The 12,898-nt window shown below is 37.2% G+C and overlaps 1 protein-coding gene across 6 annotated transcripts in view; it reads left to right on the plus strand.

The window, feature by feature from the left end:
- Positions 1–12,898, plus strand: part of Raver2 (ribonucleoprotein, PTB binding 2) — an 89,200-nt gene that overhangs the window by 53,889 nt on the left and 22,413 nt on the right. For 2 of the 6 annotated variants that reach the window (XM_078026410.1, XM_078026412.1), the window contains 3 exons: positions 9,692–9,774; positions 11,516–11,581; positions 11,741–11,852. In XM_078026410.1, coding sequence (XP_077882536.1) covers positions 9,692–9,774; positions 11,516–11,581; positions 11,741–11,852 — 261 coding nt within the window. Of the gene's footprint in view, positions 1–9,688; positions 9,775–11,476; positions 11,582–11,740; positions 11,853–12,898 lie in introns of all 6 variants that reach the window. The other 4 variants (XM_078026407.1, XM_078026409.1, XM_078026411.1 and 1 more) reach the window with 3 other exon arrangements.

Below are 12,898 nucleotides of genomic sequence, written 5' to 3' on the forward strand. Positions count from 1 at the left end.
GAGACAGACAAAAGAAATTAAAGTGATATGAATAGGAAAAGAAGAATCAAACTATCATTATTTGCTGATGACATGATTCTATATTTAGAGGATCCAAATAACTCCACCAGAAAACTTCTAGAATCAATAAATGAATTCAGCAAAGTAGCAGGATATAAAATCAATACCCATAAATCAAAGGCATTTCTATACATCAGTGATGAATCCTTTGAAAGAGAAATTAGGAAAACTATCCCATTCATAATACCCATGAAAAAAAAATTCTTGGGAATCAACTTAACAAAAGAGATGAAAGACTTCTACAATGAAAACTATAGAACACTAAAGAAAGAAATTGAAGAAGACCTTAGAAGATGAAAAGATCTCCCATGCTCTTTGATAGGCAAAATGAATGTTGTCAAAATGACCATATTACCCAAAGCACTACACAGATTCAATGTGATTCCAATTAAAATCCCAATGTCATTCCTTATAGAAATAGAAAAGGCAATCATGAAATTCATTTGGAAAAATAAGAGACCCAGAATAGCCAAAGCAATCCTTAGCAACAAGAGTGAAACAGGAGGCATCACAATACCAGAACTTAAACTATACTACAAAGCTATAGCAACAAAACAGCATGGTATTGGCACCAAAATAGACATGTAAACCAATGGTACATAATGGAAGACACAGAGATAAATCCACATAATTATAGTTATCTCATACTAGACAAAGGAGCCAAAAACATACATTGGAGATAAGATAGCCTCTTCAACAAATGGTTCTAGGAGAACTGGAAATCCATATGCAGCAAAATGAAGCTAAACCCCTATCTCTCATAAAACTCAACTCAAAGTGGATCAGTGACCTAGGAATTAGACCAGAGATCCTGCACCTAATAGAGGAAAAAGAAAAAGTAGGCCCAAATCTTCATCACGTTGGACTAGGCCCTGACTTTCTTAACAAGATTCCTAAAGCACAAGAAATAAAATTAAGAATTAATAAATGGGATGGATTCAAACTAAAAATCATCTTCTCAGCAAAAGAAACAATCAATGAGGTGAAGAAAGAGCCTACATTTTAGGACAAATTTTTTTGTCACACACACACATCAAATAGAGTACTAATCTCCAGGATATATAAAGAACTCAAAAAACTTAACATTAAAAAAAAAGAACAACCCAATCAATAAATGGGCTAAATAACTGAACAGACACTTCTCAGAAGAAGATATATAACAGATCAACAAATATATGAAAAAATGTTCACCATCTCTAGTAATTAGAAAAATGCAAATTAAAACTGCTCTAAGATTTCATCTCATGCCAATCAGAATGGCAGTTATCAAGAATACAGACAACAATAGCATGTTGGCGAGGATGTGGGGGAAAAGGCACACTCATTCATTGTTAATGGGACTGCAAATTGGTGTAACCAATCTGGAAAGCAGTATGGAAATTCCTTAGAAAACTTAGAATAGAACCACCATCTGATCTAGCTATCCCACTCCTTGGTCTATACCCAAAGGACTTAAAATCAACATACTATAGTAACACAGCCACAATAATGTTTATAGCAGCTCAATTCACAATAGCTAAACTGTAGAAGCAATCTAGATGCCCTTCAATAGATGAATGGATACAGAAAATGTGGTATATATTCACGATGGAATATTACTTGGCATTAAAAGAAAAGAAAATTATAGCATTTGCAGGTAAATGGATGGAGTTGGAGAATATCATGCTAAGTGAAGTAAGCCAATCCCCAAAAACCAAAGGCCAAATGTTTTCTCTGATAAGTGGATGCTGATCCATAATGGGGGAGGACATGGGAAAAACAGAGGAACTTTGATTGGGCAAAGGGGATGGAGAGCGTATGTGGGCAGGAAAGACGGTGGAATCCTAGGTACATTTATGACTGCACATATGGTGAGACGCTACATTGTATACAACCATAGAAATGTAAAGTTGTGCTGCAGTTGTGTAAAATGAATCAGAATGCATTCTGCCATCATATATACCTAACTAATATAAATAAATTAAAATTTTTTAAGAAAGATACAAGTATAAATAAAAAGATAAAAACTTCTGCTCTGGTAAGGTACTTGCATGAGGGCCGAGAATGGGTGATTTCAGGCTAAGCCAGAGCTTTTGGGGTATGCACTGTGAGGTGGGGGCATCCTGGTGATTCGTGTTTGCAGACTAGCTCTAAGCTCTGGAGCTTTGGAGGCTGTGCATTTTGAGGAAGGAGCAATGTAAGTGTGTCCCTGGATGTCCCTGTGGGTGGGTGGAGGCTATGGAGCTGCAAAATTCTGTGCTAGGGTTGTAGGCGGGAGTTCCTTATGATCCACTGCCCACAATCTGGTGCCCCCAGACTTGGCTTCTGTGCTGAATCACATGCAACTGTTCACTGCCCTTTCTTACTCCCCCAGACTCTTAGCAAGTTTCCTGAACTGCTCATTTTAAAGGGAAAGCACCTTCCACTGTCCTCTATGTCACAATCTGGTTTCCCATTGTGAAGAATTCTCAGTGGGTGTATGTCTATCTGTCTGTCTGTCTGTCTGTCTGTCTGTCTCTCTCTCTCTCTCTCTCTCTCTGCCCCCCACCCCCACCCCCAGGCCAAACTGATTCACAAGTAGTGGCTCTCCAGGCCAGTGAGGTATAAAATTGTTGTAGGGTCCCAGAGATAGGAAAACGCAGGGACCTCTGATCCCCAGGGTAGTAAGCTCAGACAATAAGACCCTTCTCAAGGTGGTGCCATGTTGCAGCTCAGTGATAATACGCTGGGAAGTACAGAGAGCCTCTCCAGAGCCAGCTCTGTATGCACTTCCCAGATCCCTTATCTGCTCAGACCACATGTTTGCAAATTGCCAAATGCTGTGCTAGTAGAGCTCTCTGGGACTCTCCCTCTTGCACCTCTACCCCTGCCAAGGGCTGCCGTGCGATTGTTGCTGGGGCACTCTGTTTCTCCCACTATTCCATTCCTCAAAGTCTCTAGGTTTCCTCCAGGTCCCTTTATCTACACTGCTGAATTCCAGTGCTTGTTCATGGATGCTCACTTCAACAAGCAACTACGCTCCTGTTGGTTTGGTTCTATCTTGTGGACAAGCAGGGAAGTACCGGTGCCTCTAATCCACCATCTTGAATTTCTCTTCTTTCTCTGTGTGTCTCTGTCTCTTGGTCTTTGTGCTACTGCCTTATGTGTATTAGTTCATCATAAAGGATGCTAGAAGGACACAGTTGAAGAGACACATAGAGTGATGTATGGGGGACGGGACATGGACTGTGTGTTCATTTACTCAGGAACTCTCTGAACCCTTTACTTTGAGGTTTTTCATTTCATAAGCATGATTGAAACATGGACAACTGTGCAGAAATGGGATTGGACAAAAAGCTTAGGATCTAACCCTAAAAGACTAAGTGGGGAAACCAGGCCTCTCCAGGTTCTTCTTTTCTTTTCTATGCACCATTCTTTCCTCTCATGTGTGGGGAAGGATCCCCCTGAAGTGGGGGTCTAATGGTCTACTATCACACGGGGTAGGTCAGAAAATTTCTCATAGCCAGCTCCAAGATAGAAAGGTAGGAGAAGACTAGAGTTTCTGTGAGTGGCCTTGGAGGGAGATACGAGCCAGTAACTGCAGGTGACAAGCAAAAAGTGTGCATGATAATATCACATCTGGGTTTTCTGGTTGTCCTAAAACATGCTGTATACAAACACAGATATCTCCTGCAGGTTGGTTTTGGTCAGTACAGAATGCAGTGGTATTTTGTTCCTGTTATCAGTATTTTATTGATGCAGTTCAAGATCTTACTAATGTCTAAGGAAATACAGTATACCACACTTTTGGGTCTGGCAGAAAGCATTACCCACACCTTTGGACTCTGGGCCTCTTTAATAATTTCTTCCCAGTATTATTTCTTTTTAATATCTTTTTTTAAAAAAAAATTTATGTGGTGCTAAGGATTGAACCCAGTGGCTCATGCATGCTAGGTGAGTGCTCTACCTCTGAGTCACATACAACCCCAGCTCCCCAGTATTATTTTTGTCTCTTTATCTAAGACTAAATATTCTCTATTCTGTTTTTCTACCTGAACCGACATATTGCTATACAGGAGCATGCTTCTTATGTTGAGTGCTTTCTCAATTTTAAGTAAAATGTTCAATATTACCAGGATGAAGAAATTATGTCACTAAAACTGGCTTTTTCTTTGTGTGGGTTGGCAAAGGAAGAGGATTACATTCCTGACTCACTTAAGCATGCACAAAGCTGGAGAATGTCCAGAACATTTCCTTCCTTCCTTCCTTCCTTCCTTCCTTCCTTCCTTCCTTCCTTCCTTCCTTCCTTCCTTCCTTCCTTCCTTCCTTCCTTCCTTCCTTCCTTCCTTCCTTCCTTCCTTCCTTCCTTCCTTCCTTCCTTCCTTCCTTCCTTCCTTCCTTCCTTCCTTCCTTCCTTCCTTCCTTCCTTCCTTCCTTCCTTCCTTCCTTCCTTCCTTCCTTCCTTCCTTCCTTCCTTCCTTCCTTCCTTCCTTCCTTCCTTCCTTCCTTCCTTCCTTCCTTCCTTCCTTCCTTCCTTCCTTCCTTCCTTCCTTCCTTCCTTCCTTCCTTCCTTCCTTCCTTCCTTCCTTCCTTCCTTCCTTCCTTCCTTCCTTCCTTCCTTCCTTCCTTCCTTCCTTCCTTCCTTCCTTCCTTCCTTCCTTCCTTCCTTCCTTCCTTCCTTCCTTCCTTCCTTCCTTCCTTCCTTCCTTCCTTCCTTCCTTCCTTCCTTCCTTCCTTCCTTCCTTCCTTCCTTCCTTCCTTCCTTCCTTCCTTCCTTCCTTCCTTCCTTCCTTCCTTGTTTTTTGGTGGATATGCTGGAGACTGAACTTTGAACTCAGAGCCTTCTGCATGCTAAGCATGCGCTCTACTGGTAGTAGGAGTTACACTCTCAGTCCAAGGAAGTTTTTCAATATTGAGGAAAAGCTAATTGTCTCATTAATCAAAAAATTCCATTTGTGTATCCTTTACTATATCTTAACTAGATCCCTACTCTATCAGAACTTGTCTGAGCAAACTGGAATAAAGAATTGTAATTCTTTCTACCTTTGCGCCACTTCTTTCTTACTGTTTTATTTCTGTCACTATAGTTTTGTATTTTTTTTTTCAGATAGTGGATAGGTATTATGCATTTACTTACTTATTGTCTGTTACTTTTGCTACAATGGAAGGCAGGGATCTCTGTCTTGTTCATCACAAGCACCAGGAGCTGTAATGTCTTTTGCGGTTAAAGGTACTCAGGAATTTATTTAGGAACTCTTTCTCCTCCTTTACACTCTTCCCTTGAATTTACACGCACCTTTGTTAGTTCCATGTAGTTTGTAGACATTCCTACTTTTCTAATCTCCCTTCCTTTCAGTCTAATTTGTTCTGCACATTTCTATCAGACTGATCGCCCCCCCTCCCCAGGTCCAACTTGACTATGTTACTCTGACCAAACTAATCTTCTCTTCAATACAGATCCTTCAGCTACCTTCAAGAATACAACACAAAGTGAATATTCTAGATTTCTTTCTTTGTGTGTGTTACAAATTTAACCATTAGGTAATCATTTATCATCTAAACTGTATGTTTAAAACAGCTTACCATCAATCGAGGTACAATTGATGCATATTAAACTACACATATTTGAAGTGTGTTAATTGATATGTGTGGATATATGTATATACCCATGGAATCATCACCACAATTAAATAGTGAATATTCACTTTACCTCTAAAAGTTCCCTTTTGCTCCTTGGTAAGCCACCCTCCACCCACTCCCCAAGAATGGCTGATTTGCTTTCTGTCACCATAGATTGTATTTTCAAGAAGTTTGTATAAATGGAATCATATAGTATATATTATTTGACTTTTTTATCTCAAACTTACTATTTTGAGATTCTGTACTGCATGTATTAATAACAATTAATTTCCTTTATTATTCAACAGTATTCCATTTCATAATTTGCTGATTAATTGACTTGAACATTCAGATCATTTCTAGTTTGGGTTCATTTTCAATAGAATTGCTGAGGATATCTGTGTACTAGGTTTTTTGTAGACTTATGTTTTTATTTCTATTGAATAACTGTTATTTCTCTTGGATCTGAGTCATATGACAGATGTATGTTTAAGTTTTAAAAACTGGGGCTGGGATTGTGGCTCAGCGGTAGAGCACTCGCCTAGCACAGGCGGGACCCGGGTTCGATCCTCAGCACCACATAAAAATAAAGGCATTGTGTTGTGTCCATCTACACCTAAAAAATAAATGTTTTTTTAAAAAAAAGTTTTAAAAAACTACTCAACTGGGGCTGGGGTTGTGGCTCAGTGGTAGAGCACTTGCATAGCACATGAGAGGCTCTGGGTTTAATCCTCAGCACCACATAAAAATAAATAAATAAAACAAATGTATTGTGTCCAACCACAACTAAAAATTAAATTTTAAAAAAATTGCCCAACCATTTTCCAAAGTGGTTGAGCTATTTTGCATTTTTACCATCAGTGTCTAGGGTTCCTGTTTGCTCGGTATCTGTACTAACATGCAGTACATTAGACTTTTTAACTTTTGCCTTTCTTTTGGGTTGGTTGGTTGGTTTCCTTCCTTCCTTCCTTCCTTCCTTCCTTCCTTCCTTCCTTCCTTTCTTCCTTCCTTCCTTCCTTTCTTTCTAGTATTGAGGACAGAATTCAGGGTGCTCTATCACTGTGCTACATCCCCAACCCTTTATATATTTGAGACAGGGCCTTGCCAACTTGTTGAGGCTAGCTTGAACTTGCAATCCTCCTGTCTCAGCCTCTAGAGTTCCTGGGATTACAGATGTGCACTACTATGCCCAGCTTCTATTGGGTGTATAAATGCTATCTTATTATGGTTTTTATTTGAATATCTATTTGACTCTTTTGAGCATCATTTATGGTGCTAATTTGCCATCTACATCTTCTTTGGTGACATTCTTTCAAGTGCTTTGCATATTTTAAAATTGAGTTGTTGTCTTATTTAAGTTATTTTAGATACAAGTATTCTGTTGGAAATGTGGTTTGCAAATACTTTCTCCCACTCTGTGTTATCTTTTTATTAACAATGCCTTTTGAAGAACAAAATTTTTTATTATGTAAGGTCCAACTTTTTTTTCCTTTTTAAAATTTTTTAATTTGTTTTAATTAGTTATACATGACAATAGAATGCATTTATGCACTTTGATATATCATTCATAGATAAGATATAGTTTCTCATTTTTCTGTGTATATGTTGCAGAATCATATTGGTCATATAGTCACATATATACATAAAGTAATAATGTCTGTTTTATTCCACTATCTTTCCTATCCCCACATCCCCTCCCCTTCCTTCCCATCACTTCACTCTACCTAATCTAAGGTAACATTATTCTTCCCTTGTGAATTAGCATCTGCACATTAGAGAAAACATTCGGCCTTTGGTTTTTGTGGGATTGTCTTATTTCACTTAGCATGATGTTCTCCAACTCCAACCATTTACTGGCAAATGCCATAATTGAACTCTTCTTTAAAGCTGAGTAATATTCCATTGAGTATGTATACCACATGTTCTTTATCCATTCATCTATTTAGGTACACCTAAGTTGGCTCCATAGTCTAGCTATTGTGAATTGAGCTGCTATAAATGTTGACAAGGCTGCATTACTGTAGTATGCTGATTTTAAGTCCTTTGGTTATAAACCAAGGAGTGGGATAGCTGGGTCAAATGGTGGTTCAATTCCCAGTTGTCTGAGGAATCTCCATACTGCTTTCCATAGTGGTTGCACCAATTTTCAATTCCACCAGCAATGTATGAATGTATCTTTTTCCCCCACCTCCTCGCCAACATTTATTGTTGCCTGTATTCTTGATGATTGCCATTCTGAATGGCATGAGATGCAATCTTAAGAGTGGGTTCAATTTGCATTTCTGTAATTACTAGAGATGTTGAACACTTTTTAATATATTTGTTGATCAATTGTATTTCTTTTTTTGTGAAGTGTCTGTTCTGTTCCTTAGCCCATTTACTGATTGGGTTATTTTTTCAGGGTTAAGTTTTTTGAGTTCTTTATATATCCTAGAGATTAATGCTTTATCCGAGGTGCATGTAGTAAAGATTCTTTCCCAATCTCTCTCCTCACATTATTAATTGTTTCTTTTGCTGAGAAGAAGCTTTTTAATTTTAATCCATCCCATTTGTTTATTCTTGATTTTAGTTCTTGTGCTTTAGCAGTCTTGTTAAGGAAGTCAGATCCTAGGCTGATGTGGTGAAGATTTGGGCCTATTTTTTCTGATGTTAGGTGCAAGGTCTCTGTTCTAGCGCCTAAGTCTTTGATCCACTTTGAGTCGATTTTTGTGCAGGGTGAGAGAGAGAGGTTTAATTTCATTTTGCTACATATGGATTTCCAGTTTTGCCAATACCATTTGTTAAATAGGCTATCTTTTCTCCAGTGAATGTTTTTGACACCCTTTTCTAGAATTAGATAACTGTATTTACATGGGTTTGTCTCTGTCTTCTATCCAGTACCATTGGTCTACAAGTCTATTTCAGTGCCAATACCATGCCATTTTTGTTACTATAGCTCTGTAGTATAGTTTAAGATCTGGTATAGTAATGCCTCTTGCTTCATTTTTCTTGTTAAGGATTGCTTTAGCTATTCTGGGTCTCTTATTTTTCCGAATAAATTTCACAACTGCTTTTTCTATTTCTATGAAAAATGTCATTGGGATTTTAACAGGAATTGCATTAAATCTGTATAATGCTACATGTGTTTTCAGGTTGTTTTTATTTTGGTTGTTGTTTTGTTATGAACTGAGAGCTACTGTGTTTAGTAAAATGAACTAAAATGAAGTAAAATACATTTTATTCATTTACAACAAAATATAGAGACTATGAAAAAGACAGGAAGAAGTGTTGAAATCTCTAACTATAGCTCTAGAGTACTAAAGAGCACCCTGGCATGTGGGCCCTAACACTTGATAAAGAGTATGGTTACTATTTATTCCTTTTATCCCTTATATAGTTTTGATGTGTCTTTTGTTTTTATTGTGTAAAAGTTTTGTGTACTTATATTATTTCTCAATAGCATTTTACATAAGATTTTTAAAAACAAAATTGCAGCCAGGCATGGTGATGCACACCTGTAATCCTAGCAGCTCAGGAGGTTGAGCCAGGAAGATCACAAGTTCAAAGCCAGCCGAAGCAACTTAGTGAGGCCCCAAGCAACGCAGTGAGAGGCTGTCTCTAAGTCTAGGGATGTGGCTCAGTGGCTAAGCACTTCTGGGTTGAATCCCACCCCCCAACCAAAAAAAAAAGTTGCATCTTGCCTCTCCTCCCATCCTCTGACAAAATTTTCCAAACACCTAATAAACACTGAGCAAATAATGTGGGTTCATTTAGTACTATACTTATTAAAAGATGGAATTAGTTTTTTTACACCAAGTGCTAGAGAAGCGTAAGCCCAGGTTTGGTGTTTTATAATCAAGATAGAAGCTATAGGGATTTTAAAGCAAGTTCAAGATTTTGAATCACAGAAATGGACCTGTCACTTTTGACCAATGATAAAGTCAGTATATCCTTAAGCTGTCAATGAATTTGTTAAAATTTTAAAGAAATATTCATTTATCCCTTCTGGAGCTTGTCTTATATTTAATTTCATATATTATACAGTTAAATTTTTATTTTTATTTTCTTAAAGCAGTGCTTGGAACCCCTCACAGCTTGCCTCATCTGATGAACTCACCCATCTCCCCTGCATTTCTACACTTGAATAAAGCACACCAGGTACATAAATAGCATGGAATATCAGAAGATCAAATGGAGTGAATATATTTCATTTGTTGTTAACATTTAAATACTCAAGAAGTTGAGTATTTTGTTTTAGAAGAAAATCTTTAATAATTATAGTTACTTACAATCATAACTTAATAATCCTACCAGATCCAATTAACCTAATTAATGCAGCTCCAATTAACCTAATTAATGAATATATTCCTATTTGCAAGGCATGAAGAAGAGATATATTTGTGGCATATTTTTGCTAGATAATAGATCTGTAAACAAAACAAAACTTTTTATGTGCCCCTAACTCAAAAAAACATCTATAGAGAAAAACAAGTGGACAATAACTCTTAATTCTTAAAACTTAATGTCATAAAAATAGTTCATTATGTATATGAGAGTAAAGAAGATTTTTCTTTTTACAGGTATTTTAACCTGTAGATATAGATATGAATGTGTATCTATCTATCTATCCACAATATTGGACATAAACATTACTCAGTTTCAGGTGATATTTAAAGATACAGAACCTCAGTTACAAATCAAAGCTAATATATAATAGAGGATTGATATAAGGCAAATGAATGAATGTGTGGTCCTAAACACAGCTTTTTAAAGGAAAGGCCCATTTAAAATTTTTGGTCCTCAGAGTCTAACATAGTACCTTGTAGGGTCTTCATTCATTCATTCACTTGGCCTGTATTATTGAGAATCTAACATGTGTGTCCTAGACACTGTTAATCATTGCAGCTATAGCATCACACAAATCATCAACAGTCTCTGTGGTTACAGAATTTCAGACAGTCGTGGCTGGGGATGGAGCTCAGTGGCAGAGCTGGTCATGCACAGAACCTTGGGTTCATCCTTAGTAACACAAAAGAACGAACTGTGGGGAAACAAATGTTGAGCAGTGGATTTCAATAAGGTATAAAGAGTGATATGAGAGGGGGAGTTCAGAGTATTGATAATGTTCTCTTCAAAGGAGAAAGGCCAAAAATGCTTGACCTTGCCTTTAAGGCCTGTACAAGCCGGCCCTTCTGTCTCATGCTCCGTGTATTTGCTATCCTCAAGGACCTTATTTCTCCCACTGAGGTCTTTACTCCCACTGTGCCTGGAGTGCTCTCCTCCTAACCACCTGCGACTTCACCCACTCATTGATGCACCTTCAGATTACAACACAAGAGGTGGTTCCTCAAGAAAACCTTCTTTGGATTGTCCCGTCTAAATCAAATTCCTCCACTGTTGGTCCACAAATTTTTTTTCCTCGTATACTTACTATTTGTAATTCTATGTGGTTTTATAAAGTCCCCCTTCCTCAGGGGACTATAGGATCCATGAATGTAGATGATATTGTATTTCTCACCATGTAGCGCAGTACTTGACACATAGGTGCTCGATGAATATTCGTTGAGTAAATGATTAAATAAATAAACAAATATAATATCACTGTCATTAAATTCAGAAAGAGGGGAGAAAAGGAGGATGAAGAGGGAAAGGATATGGAATTAGTCTCATAACCACATGGTCACCTCTTCCCTACCATTAAAAGAATTACTATTGCCTGAAGTTGCGAAGTAGAATATTATTTTAAGAAGGAGTTGCTTTTACTCTGATGAGCTCAAGAACTGAACTTGAAGATGAATTGAGTTCTACAACATGTTGCCTTTCAAGAGTAAACTAACCGAGTGTTTTTATCATTCCACAGAGCTCAGTTATGGGTAACACTTCTAACTTATTCCTTCAGAATCTTTCTCATGTACCCCTGACACAGCAACAGTTGATGAAGTCTGAGACTATCCATACTAATAATGTAAGTCTGGCATTTTTTTTTTCTTCTAAAATAAGTTCATTCCTTTTGTAGAACCAGCCTGTTGAGCAGATTGCTTGTGAAATTTCATGTGTGTATTCTTTTTATTAGGTTATATCTTTCTGCCATGAGCAAAGTCTTATTTCTCTCCTTCTTTTGTAGAAACCTGGCTTACTTGGAGAACCCCCAGCTATGGTACTTCAAACTGCACTTGGGATAGGAGCAGCGCTTCCCTTGAAAACAGAGTTGGGACATCATGGAGAAGCCCATAAAAGTAAATGGCGTGTACTTATGGAGAAGTCAGTAAACAGTCAGACTTGAGATTGAAATGTAGTCTACCTGTGTTCTACTTTTATTTACAGGAAGGTCAAATTTGAGTTTAATTCAGTCATTTGAAATTTTAAGAACCTTCTTGACATTTTTATTTTAATATTAATGAGTTATTGATGGGCTTGCTTCCATGCCAAGATAAGACGATCCTTGTTGGATCTGCTTTAATATTTCATGCAGGTTCACAGCAGTATGAGGGGAAGACATAGATCTATTTGAGATTGACATGCTGCCCACTGGGCGGACAGCACATTACACATGTATCCATTTAATTTTTGCCTGGATAAGAAGCCCTTAGTTTTTACAAAAGGAATATCTAGTACTTAGAATGTAAAGTTTATTTGTTTTACTTTTAAAAAGTATCTTCAAATTAGTACTTACAGAAAAGTATGATATGTGTTCTGTGTACTTCTGAATATATATATATATAGAAAAGCAATAGCCTGGTGTTATACCTGATTTTTTTTAATGTAATTTGGAAAGGTGCTTTCAGTTTGAAGCTTAATTGAAAATTTAGTTATGCATAAATATGCTGACTAAAAACAAAGGACTGCTAATAATTTAAAAGTTAACTAAGTATAGAGAGCACACTTAGCCTTTTGAACATTAAATCAACTATTCATAGGACCAAAATTACTCAGTCAGTTCTGCCTATTGAAAATGACCAGGCAAAAATTTAAAAAAATTTTTTTTGTATGACAGTGTCTGTCCTTCTAAAAAATTAAATTTCCTTTGACTAAAAGCTTATGCAAATGTTTCCTGCTTGTATTAAGTTAAATAATAAGCCATTTGCTATAGCATGTGCTGCTCTAAGAACATGGAAAATTCAATGTCTAAATGAATATATTGCTAAAAGTTAGAAGAACTACTGTACTGACCAAAACAAACAAACATAGAAAACCCAAAGTATCCATCTCGAAACGTTTAGTAAAATAAACCAACCAATCAGTGGTATGATGGTGTTTAACAAACTCTCTAGGTTTAAAAAAG

This window comes from Ictidomys tridecemlineatus, chromosome 11, assembly GCF_052094955.1.
Source record: "Ictidomys tridecemlineatus isolate mIctTri1 chromosome 11, mIctTri1.hap1, whole genome shotgun sequence".
Lineage (NCBI taxonomy): Eukaryota > Metazoa > Chordata > Mammalia > Rodentia > Sciuridae > Ictidomys > Ictidomys tridecemlineatus.